At 43.9% G+C, this 20,231-nt stretch overlaps 2 protein-coding genes across 3 annotated transcripts; one reads left to right on the plus strand and one right to left on the minus strand.

Annotated features, from left to right (window-relative positions):
* Window positions 1-2,108: 2,108 nt before the first annotated feature.
* LOC109759132 (subtilisin-like protease SBT1.8) lies at window positions 2,109-4,648 on the plus strand. Its single transcript, XM_040389668.1, has 3 exons — window positions 2,109-2,148; window positions 2,589-2,787; window positions 4,420-4,648. Exons 1-3 carry the CDS (start codon window positions 2,109-2,111, stop codon window positions 4,646-4,648), a joined length of 468 nt encoding a protein of 155 aa, XP_040245602.1.
* A 2,871-nt stretch (window positions 4,649-7,519) lies between these two features.
* LOC109759129 (uncharacterized) lies at window positions 7,520-12,046 on the minus strand. 2 transcript variants are annotated; one of them, XM_020317962.4, is made up of 6 exons: window positions 11,642-12,046; window positions 11,176-11,318; window positions 10,710-10,850; window positions 8,984-9,169; window positions 8,483-8,607; window positions 7,520-7,978 (listed from the first exon to the last, which is right to left on the minus strand). In XM_020317962.4, exons 1-6 carry the CDS (start codon window positions 11,832-11,834, stop codon window positions 7,756-7,758), a joined length of 1,011 nt encoding a protein of 336 aa, XP_020173551.1. In that variant the 5' UTR covers window positions 11,835-12,046; the 3' UTR covers window positions 7,520-7,755. The 2 variants fall into 2 exon arrangements, with proteins under 2 accessions (XP_020173551.1, XP_020173552.1); XM_020317963.4 differs by having other exon boundaries at window positions 10,710-10,841; window positions 11,642-12,029.
* Between the last annotated feature and the right edge of the window lie 8,185 nt (window positions 12,047-20,231).

Genomic DNA, 20,231 nt, shown 5'->3' on the forward strand with positions numbered 1-20,231 from the left:
TCCACCCTCGTGGGCCCCTCGTGGCTCCCCTGACGTATTTCTTCCGCCTATATATATCCATATACCCTAAAATGATCGGGGGATAGAATAGATCGGGAGTTCCGCTGCCGCAAGCCTCTGTAGCCACCAAAAACCAATCGGGACCCTGTTCCGGCACCCTGCCGGTGGGGGGAACCCTCACCGGTGGCCATCTTCATCATCCTGGCGCTCTCCATGACGAGGAGGGAGTAGTTCACCCTCGGGGCTGAGGGTATGTACCAGTAGCTATGTGTTTGATCTCTCTCTCTCTCTCGTGTTCTATATTCGGCACGATCTTGATGTATCGCGAGCTTTGCTATTATAGTTGGATCTTATGTTTCTTCTCCCCCTCTACTCTCTTGTAATGGATTGAGTTTTCCCTTTGAAGTAATCTTATCGGCTTGAGTCTTTAATGATTTGAGAACACTTGATGTATGTCTTGCCGTGCGTATCTGTGGTGACAATGGGATATCACGTGATTCACTTGATGTATGTTTTGGTGATCAACTTGCGGGTTCCTCCCATGAACCTATGCATAGGGGTTGGCACACGTTTTCGTCTTGATTCTCCGGTAGAAACTTTGGGGCACTCTTTGAGGTTCTATGTGTTGGTTGAATAGATGAATTTGAGATTGTGTGACGCATATCGTATAATCATACCCACAGATACTTGAGGTGACATTGGAGTATCTAGGTGACATTAGGGTTTTGGTTGATTTGTGTCTTAAGGTGTTATTCTAGTACGAACTCTAGGGCTGTTTGTGACACTTATAGGAATAGCCCAACGGATTGATTGGAAAGAATAACTTTGAGGTGGTTTCGTACCCTACCATAATCTCTTCGTTTGTTCTCCGCTATTAGTGGCTTTGGAGTGACTCTTTGTTGCATGTTGAGGGATAGTCATATGATCCAATTATGTTATTATTGTTGAGAGAACTTGCACTAGTGAAAGTATGAACCCTAGGCCTTGTTTCCTAGCATTGCAATACCGTTTGTGCTCACTTTTACCACTTGTTACCTTGCTGTTTTTATATTTTCAGATTACAAAAACCTATATCTACCATCCATATTTCACTTGTATCACCATCTCTTCGCCGAACTAGTGCACCTATACAATTTACCATTGTATTGGGTGTGTTGGGGACACAAGAGACTCTTTGTTATTTGGTTGCAGGGTTGCTTGAGAGAGACCATCTTCATCCTACGCCTCCCACGGATTGATAAACCTTAGGTCATCCACTTGAGGGAAACTTGCTACTGTCCTACAAACCTCTGCACTTGGAGGCCCAACAACGTCTACAAGAAGAAGGTTGCGTAGTAGACATCACTTACTATAGTAAACGAAACAATCTTCCACAACACTTACAGCCGGACTGGCTGGGTAAATGAATGCATTCATAAGGAACTTGCGAAGCTGCATATGAGTTCCCAAGAAATCTTCCAACATTCTTTAGAGCATCTCCAGCTGGTCCATCAAATTTTTTGGGGTTTTTATGTGAACTGCCTTTGCAACTTTCAAATAAACCCATCCCTAATAAAAAATCTAGCTCTCTCTTCACTTGCATTAAACACATAGGCACCTTCATTTTATCATCATAAGAATTCAAATAATTATGTTTCAGTTTCAAACCCATAATCTATGATATAAACATAACAAATGGTCCAAATGCATTAAACTAAACATGAAGAAGTTTATTGTCCATGGAGCTCCCACAAATGCTCAACAAGGTCTTCCAAAAGTAGTTTATGCCCCGCGGCAGTCTTTGATCTGTTGATACACTTGAAGAAATTTCTAGAGTCGGTGTTCACCACTCCGATGGTTGACACGCGATGTATAATTTTTTTTGTTCCCCTCATTCTCATAGCAGAAGTCTTTTGGCTAAACTCGCTCCTTCTTTCTTATCATGTTCTGCATGCTCACGCATGTTCTGATGATGTTGTCATGATGCTCCACAAATGCTTTTGGTCCCGAAATCAAATACTCTTGGTTTTGAAATTTTGCAGGCCCCAAACAATGGCAAATCAAGCTTGCAATACCTCAAATGCTTCTTGTTGCATGAGGGTTTGATATTGTCTTCACAAATATTGACCATGAAGGATATATTCCATCTGCAGGATAGTAACCTGTGTTGTAAGTTCACCGGTGGTGCCTCCATGTTAGATAGTCGTGCAAATAAATGAGATCATTGCAAGACATTTAGGTCATTTTAAAATCCCGATAGACCAAAATATGAATGGCAAATTCATAGATCATTTGATGACACAACTTTGAAGAATTATGGTTGCATCTTTACAGTGACATTTCAGTTGTGCATGTTATGTCGCAGGGAAATTCTTTCACCTCCAGTGCATGCAATCGATGCTTCCAAGCATGACGAGGAAGTCTTTTGATGCACTCATCTGCAGAAACTTGTTGTGTCCATGTCATTTGGTGCTTGGAGATATTTCTCTCCGAAGATCTCAATGACAACCTTCACAAATTTGTTCCAACCTTTTATGACTGTGCTCTCTGCACTCCAATCCAATCATCAAGGGCGTGTTTGTTTATGTGCATCATTTTTTGCGCGCCAGCTTCAACTACCTGCCAGCATCATTTTTGGCTGAGCAAGTGCGCGAGGACGATCCCCGGCGGCGTGGCCAACCTCAACTACCCGTCGTTCGTGGTGGTTTTCGACAGTCGCACCCGCGTGCGCACGCTGACGCGGACGGTGAGCAAGGTGTCGGCGCGGCCTGAGAGTTACAACGTGACAGTCTGTAGGATCGAAAGTATGTCTAGAGGGGGGTGATTAGACTACTTGACCAAATAAAAATCTAGCCTTTTTCCCAATTTTAAGTGTTGGCAGATTTTAGCAACTTTAGAACAAGTCAAGCAATCAACCTACACATGCAAGTCTAAGAGTATAGCAGCGGAATGTAAAATATTGCATATGAAGGTAAAGGGAGGAGTTTGGAGGGAGCAAACGCAATGTAGACACGGAGATTTCTTCCCGTAGTTCCGATAGGTGGTGCTATCGTACATCCACGTTGATGGAGACTTCAACCCACGAAGGGTAACGGTTGCGCGAGTCCACGGAGGGCTCCACCCACGAAGGGTCCACCAAGAAGCAACCTTGTCTATCCCACCATGGCCATCGCCCATGAAGGACTTGCCTCACTAGGGTAGATCTTCACGAAGTAGGCAATCTCCTTGCCCATACAAACTCCTTGGTTCAACTCCACAATCTTGACGGAGGCTCCCAAGTGACACCTAACCTAACCAATCTAGGAGACACCACTCTCCAAAAGGTAATAGATGGTGTGTTGATGATGAACTCTTTGCTCTTGTGCTTCAAATGATAGTCTTCCCAACACTCAACTCTCTCTCACAGATTTGGATATGGTGGAAAGATGATTTGAGTGAAAAGCAACGTGGGGAAGGCTAGAGATCAAGATTCATGTGGTTGGAATGGAATATCTTGGTCTCAACACATGAGTAGGTGGTTCTCTCTCAGAAAATGTATGCTGGAAGTGTAGGCACGTTCTGATAGCTCTCCCCAGGAATGAAGGAAGGGTGGAGGGGTATATATAGCCTCCACACAAAATCTAACCGTTACACACAATTCACCAAACTCGGTGGGACCGAATCAGAAAACTCGGTCAGACTGATTTACTTCAAAATGTGAACGTTGGGCTTTTCGGTGGGACCGACATGTCAACTCGGCGGGACCAATTCCATTAGGGTTAGGGCATAACGTAATCTCGGTGTGGCCGATTACACAAACTCGGTAGGACCGACTTTGGTAATAAGCTAACCAGGGAGTTGGTCAGGCAAACTCGATGGGACCGATTCACTCATCTCGGTGAGACCGAAACGTTACGAAATGGAAACAGAGAGTTTGCATTGCGAACTCGGTGGGACCGATCGCTCATTTCGGTTGGACCGAACTGTTACGAAGGGAAACAGAGAGTTTGCAATCCCATCTCGGTGAGACCGAGATCCCTATTGGTGAGACCGAAGTGACTAGGGTTTCCGGCAGTGGCTATGTCAAATGAACTAGGTGGCGCCGGATAGATCAAATCGGTAGGGCCGAGTTTGACTTTTGGTTTGGGACATATGTGGAAATGAGAAAGTGGTTGAGGGCTTTTGGAGCATATCACTAAGCATTTTGAGCAAGCAAGCCATTAAGCAACACCTCATCCCCTTTTAATAGTATTGGCTTTTCCTATGGACTCAATGTGATCTTGGATCACTAAAACGAAAATGTAGAGTCTTGAGCTTGAGCCAATGTGTGTCCTTAGCATTTTGAGGGGTCCACATTCCTAATCCATGCCATGCCAATCATTGAAGTTTCTGAAATGATCATCTTGAAATAGCATTAGTTCAATGAGCTATATGTTGTTAGTAATTACCAAAACCACCCAGGGATATTTGCACTTTCACGGTCGCCGCGCCGGACTGGGTGAAGGTGACGGTGACACGAACGACGCTGGATTTCAAGCGGGTGAACGAGGAGAGGAGCTACACCGTGCAGTTCAACAGCGAGACCGGAGCGAAGGTGAGGCCGGCCGGGACGTGGGACTTCGGCCACATCGTGTGGGAGAACAGGAAGCACCGGGTCAGGAGCCCTGTCGCCTTCAAATGGGACAACTGATGCCTAAGCTTTGGGAGAGTAATGTTGTGACTTGTGAGTTGATCCGCCATGAGAAGAAGAACCGGCATTTGGTTGTTGTGAACTTGTGATAAAGAGAATGGAATAATTATTAGATGCAATTGGCAGCTGATCCATCTAGTTTTTGGTGTTTTTATGTGGGGTGCTTTTGCAACTTTTGAATAAACCCACCCCTAATGAAAAAAAAACCTAGCTCTCTCTGCACTTGCATTAAAACAATAGGCACCTTCATTTTATCATCACAAGAATCAAATATTCATGTTTCAGTTTCAACCCCACAATTTATGGTTTAAACATAACAAATCGTCCAAATGCATCAAAGTAAACATGAAGAAGTTTATTGTCCATGGAGCTCCCACAAATGCTCAACAAGGTCTTCCAAATGTAGTTCATGCCCCGCGACAGTCTTTGATCTGTTTATACACTTGAAGAAACTTCTAGAGTCGGTGTTCACCCCACTGATGGTTGACACGCGATGTATACTTTTTTTCTTCCCCTCATTCTCATAGCAGAAGTCTTTCGGCTAGACCCGCTCCTTCTTTCTTATCATGTTCTGCATGCTCACGCATGTTCTGATGATGCACCAGTTGTCATGATGCTCCAAATGCTTATGGTCCCAAAATCAAATGCTTTTGACTTTGAAATCTTGCAAGGCACCGAACAATGGCAAATCAAGCTTGCAATACCTCAAATGCTTCTTGTTGCCTTGAGGGTTTGATATTGTCCTCACAAATATTGACCATGAAAAACATATTCCATATGAAGTTCACTGGTGGAGCCTCCATGTTAGATAGCCTTGCGAATAAATAAGATCATTGCAAGATATTTAGGTCATTTTGAGATCCCGACAGACCAAAATATGAATGGAAAATTCATAGATCATTTGATGACACAACTTTGAAGAATTATGGTTGCATCTTTACAGTGGCATTTCAGTTGCCCATGTTATGTTGCAGGGAAATTCTTTCACCTTCAGTGCATGCAATCGATGCTTCCAAGCATTACGAGGAAGCCTTTTGATGCACTCATCTGCAGAAGCTTGCAATGTCCATTTTATTTGGTGCTTGGAGATATTTCTCTCCGAAGGTCTCAATGACAACCTTCCTAAATTTCCTCCAACCTTTTATGACTGTGCTCTCTGCGCACCAATCCAATCATCAAGGGCGTGTTTGGTTGTGTGCATCGTTTTTTGCCCTTTTGCATACTTGTCCCAGCTGGGCCTGGCGGAGCATATGCAGGCTAAAAACTATGTTCTGCACATCGTTTGGTTGCCTGCATGTAGGTTGGCTACATTAGGAGAGCAATTTTTTGCCTGGCCTTTGTTGTCCTACATTGGCTGGGCTGATGCAACTACACAGTGTTTGGTTGTATACATTGGACATGATTAAGGGTTAACAATTACACAAGACACACCGAGTTACACTAGAGTGCCTTGACGATTACAGTGGACGATGGCCGCAGCGCCGTGTCCGATGCGATGAGCGTGGACTCGCGGGCGAGCGATCCCGTCAATGGCACGGCGAACTCATTGCTAGTGTCATTGCCGCAAAAAAAGTCTGTGCGGAGGGAAGAATAGAAGGGTGCTGAGGCAAAGGATGGGAGAGAAGAAATGCAGTACGCGTGCCATGGCAACGTCAGTGAAGTAGGAAGCAGGAGAGAAGGCCAAAAGGAACTACGCCAGCGACGGCTCCAGTGTAGTAGGACGCGGGCGAGTAGTCTGAGAGGAACGACGCCGACAGTGGCGCCAGTGTAGCAGGATGCGGGGGAGAAGGCCGAGAGGAACGACACCGAGGGTCGCGCTAGTGTAGTAGGACGCGGGAGAGGAAAAGGCAGGCAGTGGCGCGAGTGCAACAAGACGCAGGAGAGGAGGCCAAGAGGAATGATTAGGAGGGACTAGGTGAAGGAGAATAAGGAGTGTCATTAAAACGAGATATGTACAGTCCACGAGGGAGATGTAGATCTACTCATTTATGATCATCGAAACAGAAAACGTGCAACACGAAAGTCGTTTGGAATTGCGAGATGAAACTATTGGTCAAAAGAAATTTCAAACGGTCGACGTGCGTGACAAATTTAGCAAAATTTGTCCAAAATAGCTCCAAACATGAGAGGGAATTGAACATTTACAATGAACTGAATGGAACCACAACATCGATGTGCTTCTTTTTCGTGTAGACGTTATCTACAATCGAAGTTGTGTAGATTAGAAAGAGATTAGGAGTTAAACAAACAAACCGTGTGCAACCTCACACCACGTATCACACCGCACGAGGTTGCATCGCTGGAGCCACCCACTTGGGCTCTTTTGCATCACGAAAACCGATTCATAGCGACCTTGGTTGTGATGTGCTTTAAGGTTCATGCTATGCAAAACCTGGCTTGCAATGTCAATTGAACGGGTTATTTTTGTACCCCACGAGCCTGTATTGAAAATTTATTGGGATTTGGGGGAATGCTCTTAGTTAGGGAAAGTAACCTTCTCAGGCAGAGCTCAAATGAGCTTGGGTGAACAGTAAAATTGAAATAAAAATAAAAAATCTGAATTTTTTTTATGACAAACATTGACAAAAGTTCTAAGAGCTTAAAATTTTTCATCATGAAATCACATTTGTCGAAGTCACGGCAAAAAAAAACAGAATCAGTGCTCCAAAATGCTTTCGAAAGTAGCATTTTCAGAGTATCGATGTTTTTTTTTTTTTGCCACAGTTCCACAAATGTGATTTCATGATCAATCTTTGCAAGCTCTTAGAACTTTTGTCAATGTTTGTCACAAAAAAAAAATCATTTTTTTTTAATGTACTGTTCCTTGTGTACTTAAACAAAAACAGGAAGAGTCTGGAGAAGTAGAAGGCGAAGACAATAACACATGTATTTTCATATTCAGCAAACATTTTGTACAAGATATGAGAGTAATATAACTTCCAAGAGTTAGAGAACGACATATCGGTAACAGCCTGAAAGTTACATAAAGAATTGACACTGAGCCTATTCCAAAGGATGAAAAGGCCTAGAGCATGAGTCCTACAACATGTCCCCTTTTGCAGTCGTATAAGGAAGAAACGAGTCAGAACAGAATATGCAAGCTGGCTTTAAGGCGAGTATTTCTCCACAAGCTTGTCAACGTGGAGAAGTACGTCATTGATGTGAGGGCGCATCTCAGGCTGTGGCTGAAGCATCCAGGTAACAAACTTGTGAAGTGCGTCAGGGTAGGCGCTCGGTAGCACTGGCCACTTCAACTGCGCGTTCATAATGGCCAGCTGCAAGCTTCCTCCAGATTCACCAAGAGCATACTCAAAGGGAGAAACACCATACCTACAAAGAAAAGAAATGTGATCATCAGTGATTTATTAAGTAAATACAGGTTACCGCCCCAGTTGATATGTTGACCACATTCCCGACTTTTCTGAGACCCAGTATGATTGTACCTTGATAAAGTTCATGAAATATGTTTGATTAAAAAAGTCTACCAAATTGAGGTTGATCTTTAAGCAGTACACCATCTAAAGCACAAGGCATGCTTGATAACTACTTTCATTCTTAATTACTCCTGACTTAAAAAGTTGATGGGATGACCATTTGTTGTACTAAATTCCACTGTCACTGGTCAAGACTGAGGGAAAAAAAGAGATACGGATACTAAGCTGAAATAATTTCTAATAAATATGTCAATGGATTATTCACTGCAGCAGTTGGAGATTTGGAGCAACGGTACACCACAAAATAATTGAGAATCATAGTGACACATAAATCAACAGGAGATGAAACTTGATCAAGCATAGTAAATTTACACATGCAACAAGCCATGAGGGACCTTACATGATTGCGTAAAGAGTGCAACCTAGCGACCAAATGTCTGTCCTCTCATCAATATCAGCATGACTTGGGCAGTCCCACAATTCAGGTGCGCGAAAAGGTGCAGAGCAATGCTCGGCAGCCCATTCCTGCACCAAAGCAAGATATACATTAGTAATGTTTCAATTGCCATTACTTTTCAAGCACTAACTTTTTCTAAGTAATAGCTGCATACTACTCAAAAGTAAGGATGGGTTATCTAGATGATTTTGCTTCGGCTTAAGGAAAAAAAATAACACCTGAATTTCTTAATATGTGCAGCAAAGTCTCTCACAATTGTGAAACTAAAAACAACACTAGAAACAGAAGAGCATTTCTAATCAATTATCCATAAATCTGGAAAGTGAATAAAAGTACTGTTATGGGACAATGGCAAAACATCCTAAATGATATATGGAAACCAAAAAACAATACATTATCAAGAAGAGCTGTCTTTCATGAAAAGGCCATGGAGCTAAGACAAACCTGCAACCGTAATGCTTCAGAACGAGAACGAATTTGATTTCTTGCAGGCCGCGAACTTCCAAAATCCATCAAAGTTGCAAGAGGTGCTTGTCCTTTTCGGCGGGTTACAAGAACATTGCCAGGCTTGACATCATTATGGGCATATGGTGGATCAAGACTATGCATGTGCTTCAGTCCATCACTAATCTGTTGGTACAATTATATTAGTAGACAAAGGGAGATGGGGAGATGCAAAGACGTAACGGCTAGTTATACTTTTTTTAGTTTTTAATTCAAGTCAGTATGTAATGTACACTTTTAATACTTTGATACGCTGAGTGTTCAACCGAAATGACTAGTAAACAGAGAATAAAGCAAAACAGGGGCATAATATGATGATATCTTCAAAATCCTGAAGCCGAACTATTCCCAAGTTAGCAAGAATTAAACTGTAGTCACATCTATGTAGTACAAAAATATAGTGCATCGTCAACTGTGATTATGCTCTGTAGCTTGCAGAGGATGCAATATATGTAAGTCAATGTTTGAGTAATACACAAGAGAAATTAATGCAGAGTAATAAACAGCGGCGCATAAGTTGTGACCTCGAATGCACCGATACTTCAGGCAACTAGCGAATCGGTATCGGATACCGTATCCGATACCGATACTCCTCTGATACGCCCCTGATACGTATCCAAGGAGTATCCATGAATAAACGATTTAAAACAATTCAGATACTTGAAGGATACTTTTTCAGTTCGTTTTGGATACGGCCCAGCCCATCTAAGAGACCACTGAGCCCAGTTAAGAGGCAGACAGCAACCCTAGTACCCCAGTGCTCCCTTCCTTTCCCTCCCAGTTTTCGTTCCTCTCTCCCGAGCTCACACCAGGTGGCGGCTGGTGGCTGCGTACCTAGCAGCTACTCACCCAGGGCCGGCGGCAGCGGCGACTAGCCGGCGACGAGCTGCTACTCCTCACTAACGCCTCCTGTCACGCAGCAAACAAGCATGTACACTTCTCTTCTCCTTTTCTCCTGCCCAGCCAAGCTCATCCCCTCTTCTTTCTCCTCTGATCTGTGAAGATCTCATTTTTCTCATCAGATGGCTCCTCCTGCTGAACCTCCTACTGTACCTACAAATCTAAGGGCACCATTGTGGAGCCATGTTCAAATCATAGAGAAATCACCTGGAGGGGGGCAACACTAAATGGAAATGCGACTACTGTGGTCATGAAGCTTTAAGTAGCTACTCTAGAGTTTCTGCTCATTTGCTAAAGAAGACAGGGAACCATGGAATCCATGCATGTAAAAACGTCACGGTTGGCATTCTGAATCCTTTTTTTTTGAAAAATAAATAAATAGTAAAACGTATCCGTATTGGCACTTTTTCAAAATGACGAATTTACGTATCCGTATTGGTCCGATACTGATACCCGTATCCGTATCGGTGCATTCGAGGTTGTGACAAAAGCTTGTTCTTCAGAAAAATCGTTGAAGAATAGCATGACAATAAATTGGTCAATACTCAACATCAAACTTAATAAATGGTAAAAGACCACTACAACGACAAAATCAAGAAAGTTACAAATATCACTATGACATCATCAAGAAACAGTACATTTATACTACTTTCTACTTCCTCCGTCCCATAATATAAGGGTGTGTTTGACACTTAACGTTTTTGACACTACAAGTGTCAAAAACACTCTTATATTATGGGACGGAGGGAGTAGTAAAAAAACTGACCTGTTGGAATATTCGCAAAATATCGAGCACCGAATAAAACTCTTTCCTAGACTGCATGACTGCAGCATTGTCGAACAGAGTACCATCCAAATGGACTGGGAAGAGTAAGTAGGCTTCATGGCTCCAATCTCCCTGTGTACTCTATAATATCATATAAGACATCTCGACATGAAATGTACATTCAAATGTATGATGATTGACGAATATTAACAGTAAGTTGCCTATAAGATGTTATGGCAGACTAACACATTACTGAGTTTATTTCAAACAATTAATTGTTGTATCTCTAGATTGTACTCATCAAACAAAAATGCCTTAGACTGTCAAACATATATACAGTATCTACCAAAAGCTCAATTAACTTGCCTAGTTTCAACATGATTTTCTTAAATCTTGCACATACTTCAAGGCTCTATTGCATATGGCATCACAGGGCATGGAAGACAGGTGCAAACCATGTTACTACCTTAACTGCTATTATGGCATGGTCAAGAAGCGGTAGCAAATTGGGGTGGTTGAACAAGGACGAAACGCGGATCTCCTCCTTCACCAGATCCAGCTGCTCCCTGCTCTGTATCAGCACCTTCTTCATAGCATATGTCCCGTCGTCTGAACCAACATTAGCACGGCAGCATCAGAATCATAGAAATCTCATAGAATTCCCAGATTCACCCACCAACGGAAACAAAAACTTCAGTTCTATGCAACAACCAGCATTATACAAAACTTAAACCCTGCTCATGACAGCATCTAGTAGCAGGGGCGGGGCGGAAGTAGAAAAAATCATACGATTCTGCACACTAAACCACACGGGTGCATTTGCCGGCTCAAGAAATGTGAAGGATTTCATTTCACGGGTTCAAAACGAACGCGCATAACCTGTGACACACGCGAGACACGGAGGCGAGTGGGGCGGGATCGGATAGGGGTACCTGAGACGTGGGAGGGGTGCCTGTCGCGCGCAGCGCCGGAGGAGGCTTCGTGCTCCTTGACGAGGTAGACGAAGGCGAAGCCGCCCTCGCCGATCTGGCGGAGGACGCGGAAGCGGCGCTCGTTGATCCACACGTCGCCGCCGCCAGTCGCTGCGTCGTAGAGGGCGTTGAGCCCCGAGAGGGAGCACCCCATACTCGGCGCCCTTCTCCTCGCCGCCGGCGAACTCGGATGCGCGTCCTGGTCACCGGCGACTGCGGTGGCGGAGGGGTGGGTGTCAGCTGTGCTTGTTTAGTTGGTTCGATTCGATGCTTTCACGGGTCCACCCTCAGACGATGACTTTGCGCCCCTCCGTGTTGTTGTGTCTACGCTTTGCTGGCTAGGAAACGTAGTAAGAGTACAAAGTCAAAATTGTAGGAAAAGGAAACAAAAATAAGAGCATTTCATAATGGACGCGGATTTTTGGGACATGGTGCCACGCGAGGATGAAATCCGAGCAGTCGAACTGTCCTCTAAGATTAGCACTTAATATAGCGAATTAATGAATACCAAAATTATATGGTGGTTTAATTGGACGGATACATGTCTGTGATACGCGAAGTACGTGGTTGAGCTAGGCATCTTAAATGAGTTGGTGGGCTAGGCATCAATTTTAATGGTGTTGTGTTAATGCAACGCAGGCCATTTAAAACGTTGGTTTACGTTTGAATGTGTCTATCTGGAACCTGTACGTCTTGAGTGACACTTAAAACAAGTGTGGGCCTGTCAGTTGATGGTTTGTTTTGCCAAGTTCAGTTTGTGTGGGGTGTACTGGTGTACCAATTCATTAGAGCCATGTGTATCAATTCATCTGAGCCATGCGTATATATATTAATACTACATTATTACCTATGTGTTGACAATGTTGACTCAGCTAAGCTATCACTTGCTATTCACGTAGCATGCACTTGCTCAACTGTTTTTTGTTGTTTGACACTGTTCGGACAGAACACTAGCTTCGTATGTTCACCGGCTTAGTAGTGTACGTGCATGTGACTGTTGTCTAGGCCTTAAATGCCATCAATTTAGATGTAGCCGCGTTCAATCAATGGTTTAGAGAGCACACATGTTTTGCTTATAATTTGTGGAGAAATTTAAAATTTTAGTATGCATAAACAGTAACTCACACTGACACCAAATATTTATAATTAACTTGCAGGGAGATATTACATTTAGGCGAGCGCTAGACAGAATATAGAATGGTAAACTACTAGCATTAGCTAATTATGTTTCCCTAGAAGATAATCTGCACATTTGTGGTGATTAGTGGGAGTAGAGCGACCCCATCGCTATAGGCGTCGCTCGAGGAGCTAAAGAATTGCTATGATCTCTTATTTTGCTATGATCTCAAAAAAGAGCCATCTCCACGGATGAGTTCCACCTAACTACACATGAACAGAGTGATGAACTAGAGAAGGAGGACGAGTGAGAGAGGATCTGTGTATTTGGATGGAATAAGGGGGTGGAGGGCTGGAGGGCTGGAGGAGCAAATGCAGGTGCTGGTGGAGGCTGTCCATTAACTCTTGTAAACAATAACTTGGGATCAGTGCATTTATTGTATGGTGGGGCATGCACACTTTGACCGTGTAATACGTGAACTATACGACATTGACATGATGCCGAGAAACTGATATACGAGGCTCGTTGTACATGAACTGCATGCATCACGTGCCAACGGACGGAGGTGATACCATCCTCGCGTGGAACCATGTCCACTCGTGATTTAGCGCATTTCATAATTGTTTGTAACATTTACACAAACCCCATTTTAACAAGAACTTATAAACACCACCTTTTGAACATTTTTCTGTATAACCACAACTTTAGCTCTAATTATTAAAACAGTCCCCAAATCTTATCGGATGACCAAACTAAGAGGAACTCTAAAGGGGTTGATAAAACACACTAAATTCCATAATAACAACCGTTTTGATGAATATGTCGCAAAAATGGTATTCTAGCAGAGTCGACTGTCGTGGGAATAAGTCTGACAGTAAGAATAGGAGGTACGTAGGAGGAGGCAAGGCCCTAGCTACGACAAGGTTGTACACGCGAGTTTACGAGTTCAGACCCCTCTCGGAGGAGGTAACAGCCCTACGTCTCGGTGCCCAGAGGCTTGTCGACTGTAATATGCGTGTGAGTTACAGGGGGTGCGAACCCTTCTGCCAGAGGAGGGGGTGGCTTATATAGAGTGCGTCAGGCCCCTCCAGCCCTCGGTTACACAGGGTTCAATGTGAGTTAAGATAGGGGCGTTACTGGTAACGCCAGCTATTAATGATCTTTATGACTACAGAGTGAACGCCTGACCGTTGCCATCCTGGGGTGGCTTTAGATCTTCTGTAATCTAAGTGGTTCTTCGTATGGTCGAGTGGAATTGGGGTATCCGAGTGGATAGCTGGTCGAGTGGATTGCTCTCCAGGGTGATTTCAGTCGGTATCTTTTGTTGTACTTTGAATGTCCTTGACTCTAGGGCAGTGTCCTTGGGTAGGGCGTCTAGGTCAGGCTTATGACCCTACCCTAGGTACATGTCATCGTCATTAGCCCCCGAATGGATTGAGGTCCGAGTGAAGAAGGGTTGAAGTTAGTTCCGACTCGATGTTGGGGAACGTAGCAGAAATTCAAAATTTTCTACGCATCACCAAGATCAATCTATGGAGTTTACTAGCAACGAGAGGGAAGGAGTGCATCTACATACCCTTGTAGATCGCGAGCGGAAGCGTTCAAGAGAACGGGGTTGATGGAGTCGTACTCGTCGTGATCCAAATCACCGATGATCCTAGCGCCGAACGGACGGCACCTCCGCGTTCAACACGCGTACGGAGCAGCGACGTCTCCTCCTTCTTGATCCAGCAAGGGGGGAGGAGAGGTTGATGGAGATCCAGCAGCACGACGGCGTGGTGGTGGAAGTAGCGGGATTCCAACAGGGCTTCGCCAAGCGCTGCGGGAGGAGGGAGATGTGTCACGGGAGGGAGAGGGAGGCGCCAGGGCTTAGGTATTGCTGCCCCCCCTCCCCCCACTATATATAGGGCCAAGAGAGAGGGGGGGCGCAGCCTTGGCCCTTCCTCCAAGGAAGGGTGCGGCCAGGGAGGAGTCCATCCTCCCCAAGGCACCTCGGAGGTGCCTTCCCCCTTTAGGACTCTCCCTTTATCTTATCTCTTGGCGCATGGGCCTCTTGGGGCTGGTGCCCTTGGCCCATATAGGCCAAGGCACACACCCCTACAGCCCATGTGGCCCCACTAGGCTGGTGGACCCCCTTGGTGGACCCCCGGACCCCTTTCGGCACTCCCGGTACAATACCGATAATGCGCGAAACTTTTCCGGCGACCAAAATAAGACTTCCCATATATAAATCTTTACCTCCGGACCATTCCGGAACTCCTCGTGACGTCCGGGATCTCATCCGGGACTTCGAACAACTTTCGGGTTACCGCATACTAATATCTCTACAACCCTAGCGTCACCGAACCTTAAGTGTGTAGACCCTACGGGTTCGGGAGACACGCAGACATGACCGAGACGACTCTCCGGTCAATAACCAACAGCGGGATCTGGATACCCATGTTGGCTCCCACATGCTCCTCGATGATCTCATCGGATGAACCACGATGTCGAGGATTCAATCAATCCCGTATACAATTCCCTTTGTCTATCGGTATGTTACTTGCCCGAGATTCGATCGTCGGTATCCCGATACCTTGTTCAATCTCGTTACCGGCAAGTCTCTTTACTCGTTCCGTAACACATCATCCCGTGATCAACTCCTTGGTCACATTGTGCACATTATGATGATGTCCTACCGAGTGGGCCCAGAGATACCTCTCCGTTTACACGGAGTGACAAATCCCAGTCTCGATTCGTGCCAACCCAACAGACACCTTTGGAGATACCTGTAGTGCACCTTTATAGCCACCCAGTTACATTGTGACATTTGGTACACCCAAAGCATTCCTACGGTATCCGGGAGTTGCACAATCTCATGGTCTAAGGAAATGATACTTGACATTAGAAAAGCTCTTAGCAAACGAACTACACGATCTTGTGCTAGGCTTAGGATTGGGTCTTGTCCATCACATCATTCTCCTAATGATGTGATCCCATTATCAACGACATCCAATGTCCATGGTCAGGAAACCGTAACCATCTATTGATCAACGAGCTAGTCAACTAGAGGCTTACTAGGGACATGGTGTTGTCTATGTATCCACACATGTATCTGAGTTTCCTATCAATACAATTCTAGCATGGATAATAAACGATTATCATGAACAAGGAAATATAATAATAACCAATTTATTATTGCCTCTAGGGCATATTTCCAACAGTCTCCCACTTGCACTAGAGTCAATAATCTAGTTCACATCACCATGTGATTAACACTCACAGGTCACATCACCATGTGACCAACATCTAAAGAGTTTACTAGAGTCAACAATCTAGTTCACATCATTATGTGATTAACACTCAGTGAGTTTTGGTTTAATCATGTTATGCTTGTGAGAGAGGTTATTAGTCAACGGGTTTGAACTTTTCAGATCCGTGTGTGCTTTACGAATATCTATGTCATCTTGTGGATGCTACCACACGCTACTTGGAGCCATTTCAAATAACTGCTCTACCATACGAATCCGGTTTACTACTCAGAGTCATCCGGATTAGTGTCAAAGTTCGCATCGACGTAACCCTTTACGACGAACTCCTTTTCACCTCCATAATCGAGAAAATTCCTTAGTCCACTAGATACTAAGGATAAGTTCGACCGCTGTCATGTGATCCATTCCCGGATCACTATTGTACCCCTTGACCAACTCATGGCAAGGCACACTTCAAGTGCGGTACACAGCATAGCATACTGTAGAGCCTACGTCTAAAGCATAGGGGACGACCTTCGTCCTTTCTCTCTCTTCTGCTGTGGTCAGGTCTTGAGTCTTACTCAATACTCACACCTTGTAACACAGCCAAGAACTCCTTCTTTGCTGATCTATTTTGAACTCTTTCAAAATCATGTCAAGGTGTGCGTTCTTTGAAAGTATCATCAGGCGTCTTGATCTATCTCTATAGATCTTGATGCCCAATATATAAGCAGCTTTATCCAGGTCTTCCTTTGAAAAACTCCTTTCAAACAACCCTTTATGCTTTCCAGAAATTTTACATCATTTCGGATCAACAATATGTCATTCACATATACTTATCAGAAATGTTGTAGCGCTCCCACTCACTTTATTGTAAATACAAGTTTCTAACAAACTTTGTATAAACCCAAAAACTTTGATCCATCCATCAAAGCGTATATTCTGACTCCGAGATGCTTGCTCTAGTCCATGGAAGGATCGCTGGAGCTAGCATACCTTTTAGCATCCTTAGGATCGACAAAACCTTTCTGATTGTATCACATACAACCTTTCCTTACGAAAACTGGTAAGGAAACTTGTTTTGACATCCATCTGCCAGATTTCATAAATGCAGCTAATGCTAACATGATTCCGACGGACTTAAGCATCGCTACGGATGAGAAAATCTCATCGTAGTCAACTCCTTGAACTTGTGAAAACACTCTTTGCCACAAGTCGAGCTTCATAGACGGTAACCTTACCGTCCACGCCCGTCTTCTTCTTAAAGATCCATTTATCTCAATGGCTTGCCGATCATCGGGCAAGTTCACCAAAGTCCATGCTTTGTTCTGATACATGGATCCTATCTCGGATTTCATGGCTTCTAACCATTTGTCAGAATATGGGCCCACCATCGCTTCTCCATAGCTCGTAGGTTCATTGTTGTCTAACAACATGATATCTAAGACAGGATCACGTACCACTCTGAAGTAGCACGCATCATCGTCGTCCTACGAGGTTTGGTAGTGACTTGATTCGAAGTTTCATGATCACTATCATAAGCTTCCACTTCAATTGGTGTAGGTGCCACAGGAATAACTTCCTGTGCCCTGCTACACACTAGTTGAAGTGACGGTCCAATAACCTTATCAAGTCTCCACCATCCTCCCACTCAATTCTTTCGAGAGAAACTTTTCCTCGAGAAAGGACTCATTTCTAGAAGCAATTACTTTTGCTTCCAGATCTGAAATAGGAGGTATACCCAACTGTTTTGGGTATTCTATGAAGATGCATTTATCCGCTCTGGGTTCGAGCTTATCAGCCTGAAACTTTTTCACATAAGCATCGCAGCCCCAAACTTTTAAGAAACGACAACTTAGGTTTCTCTAAACGGTGTCGTCTCAACGGAATTGCGTGGTGCCCTATTTAAAGTGAATGCGGTTATCTCTAATGCCTAACCCATAAACGATAGTGGTAATTCGATAAGAGACATCATGGTATGCACCATATCCAATAGGGTGCAGTTATGATGTTCGGACACACCATCACACTGTGGTGTTCCAGGCGGTATTAATTGTGAAACACTTTCCACAATGTCTTAATTGTGTGCCAAACTTGTAACTCAGATATCTCTATGATCATATCATAGACATTTTATCCTCTTGTCACAACGATCTTCAACTTCACTCTGAAATTACTTGAACCTTTCAATAATTCAGACTTGTGTTTCATCAAGTAAATACACTCAGCATCTACTCAAATCATCTGTGAAGTAAGAACATATCGATATCCACTGCGTGCCTCAGCACTCATTGGACTGCACACATCAAATGTATTACTTCCAACAAGTTGCTCTCTTGTTCCATCTTACTGAAAACGAGGCCTTTCAGTCATCTTGCCCATGTGGTATGATTTGCATGTCTCAAGTGATTCAAAATCAAGTGAGTCCAAACGATCCATCTGCATGGAGTTTCTTCATGCATATATACCAATAGACATGGTTCGCATGTCTCAATCTTTTCAAAAATGAGTGAGTCCAAAGATCCATCTACATGGAGCTTCTTCATGCGTTCTATACCAATATGACTCAAATGGCAGTGCCACAAGTATGCGGTACTATCATCACTATTTTATATCTTTTGGCACGAACATGTGTATCACTGCGATCGAGATTCATTTTAGGTGCAAGACCATTGAAGGTATTATTCAAATAAACAGAGTAACCATTATTCTCCTTAAATGAATAACCGTATTGCGATAAACATAATCCAATCATGTTTATGCTCAACGCAAACACCAAATAACAATTATTTAGGTTTAACACCAATCTCGATGGTAGAGGGAGCATGCGATGCTTGATCACATCAACCTTGGAAACACTTCCAACACATATCGTCATCTCACCTTTAGCTAGTCTCCGTTTATTCCGCAGCTTTTATTTCGAGTTACTAACACTTAGCAACCGAACCGGTATCTAATACCCTGGTGCTGCTCGGAGTACTAGTAAAGTACACATTCATATAATGTATATCCAATATACTTCTGTCGACCTTGCCAGCCTTCTCATCTACCAAGTATCTAGGGTAGTTCCGCTTCAGTGACCGTTCCCCTCATTATAGAAGCACTTAGTCTCGGGTTTGGGTTCAACCTTGGGTTTCTTCACTAGAGCAGCAACTGATTTTCCGTTTCATGAACTATCCCTTCTTGCCCTTGCCCTTCTAGAAACTAGTGGTTTTACTAACCATCAAAAATTGACGCTCCTTCTTGATTTCTACTTTCGCGGTGTCAAACATCGCGAGTTGCTCAAGGATCATCATGTCTATCCCTGATATGTTATAGTTCATCACGAAGCTCTAATAGCTTGGTGGCAGTGACTATGGAGAACCATCACTATCTCATCTAGAAGATTAACTCCCACTCGATTCAAGCGATTGTGGCACTCAGACAATCTGAGCACATGCTCAACGATTGAGCTTTTCTCCCTTAGTCTGCAGGCTTAAGAAACTTGTCAGAGGTCTCATACCTCTTGACGTGGGCACTAGTCTGAAATCCCAATTTCAGTCTTCGGAACATCTCATATGTTCTGCGACGTTTCAAAACGTCTTTGGTGCCACAATTCTAAACCGTTAGCATTACGCACTGAACTATCACGTAGTCATCAAAACGTGTATGTCAGATGTTTCGCAACATCTACAGACGACGCTGAGGTTCAGCACACCGAGCGGTGCATTAAGGACATAAGCCTTCACAGCAATGAGGACAATCCTCAGTTTTACGGACCCAGTCCGCATAATTGCTACTACCAACTTTCAACTAAATTTTCTCTAGGAACATATCTTAAACAATAGAACTAAAGCGTAAGCTATGACATAATTTGCAAAGACCTTTTGACTATGTTCATGATAATTGAGTTCATCTGATTAATGAACTCCCACTCAGATAGACATCCCTCTAGTCATCTAAGTGATACATGATCCGAGTCAAACTAGGTCGTGTCCGATCATCACGTGAGACGGACTAGTCATCATCGGTGAACATATCCATGTTGATCGCATCTACTATACAACTCATGTTCGACCTTTCGATCTCTTGTGTTCCGAGGCCATGTCTGTACATGCTAGGCTCGTCAAGTCAACCTAAGTGTTTCGCATGTGTTCCGAGGCCATGTCTGTACATGCTAGGCTCGTCAACACCCGTTGTATTCGAACGTTAGAATCTATCACAC

The sequence above is a fragment of the Aegilops tauschii genome, chromosome 5 (genome assembly GCF_002575655.3).
Source record: "Aegilops tauschii subsp. strangulata cultivar AL8/78 chromosome 5, Aet v6.0, whole genome shotgun sequence".
Taxonomy (NCBI): domain Eukaryota; kingdom Viridiplantae; phylum Streptophyta; class Magnoliopsida; order Poales; family Poaceae; genus Aegilops; species Aegilops tauschii.

What these genes read in the sequence shown, in the direction of transcription:
- LOC109759132 (XM_040389668.1), top strand. Translation starts at nt 2,109, where the DNA reads ATGAAGGATATATTCCATCTGCAGGATAGTAACCTGTGTT. An exon ending in GCAGGATAGTAACCTGTGTT is followed by an intron (nt 2,149 to 2,588) that starts GTAAGTTCACCG and finishes TTTGCGCGCCAG; the next exon opens with CTTCAACTACCTGCCAGCAT. An exon ending in GTCTGTAGGATCGAAAGTAT is followed by an intron (nt 2,788 to 4,419) that starts GTCTAGAGGGGG and finishes AAAACCACCCAG; the next exon opens with GGATATTTGCACTTTCACGG.
- LOC109759129 (XM_020317962.4), bottom strand. Translation starts at nt 11,834, where the DNA reads ATGGGGTGCTCCCTCTCGGGGCTCAACGCCCTCTACGACGCAGCGACT. An exon ending in TTTTGCGAATATTCCAACAG is followed by an intron (nt 9,170 to 10,709) that starts GTCAGTTTTTTT and finishes TTGTACCAACAG; the next exon opens with ATTAGTGATGGACTGAAGCA. An exon ending in TGCACTCTTTACGCAATCAT is followed by an intron (nt 7,979 to 8,482) that starts GTAAGGTCCCTC and finishes TTTTCTTTGTAG; the next exon opens with GTATGGTGTTTCTCCCTTTG.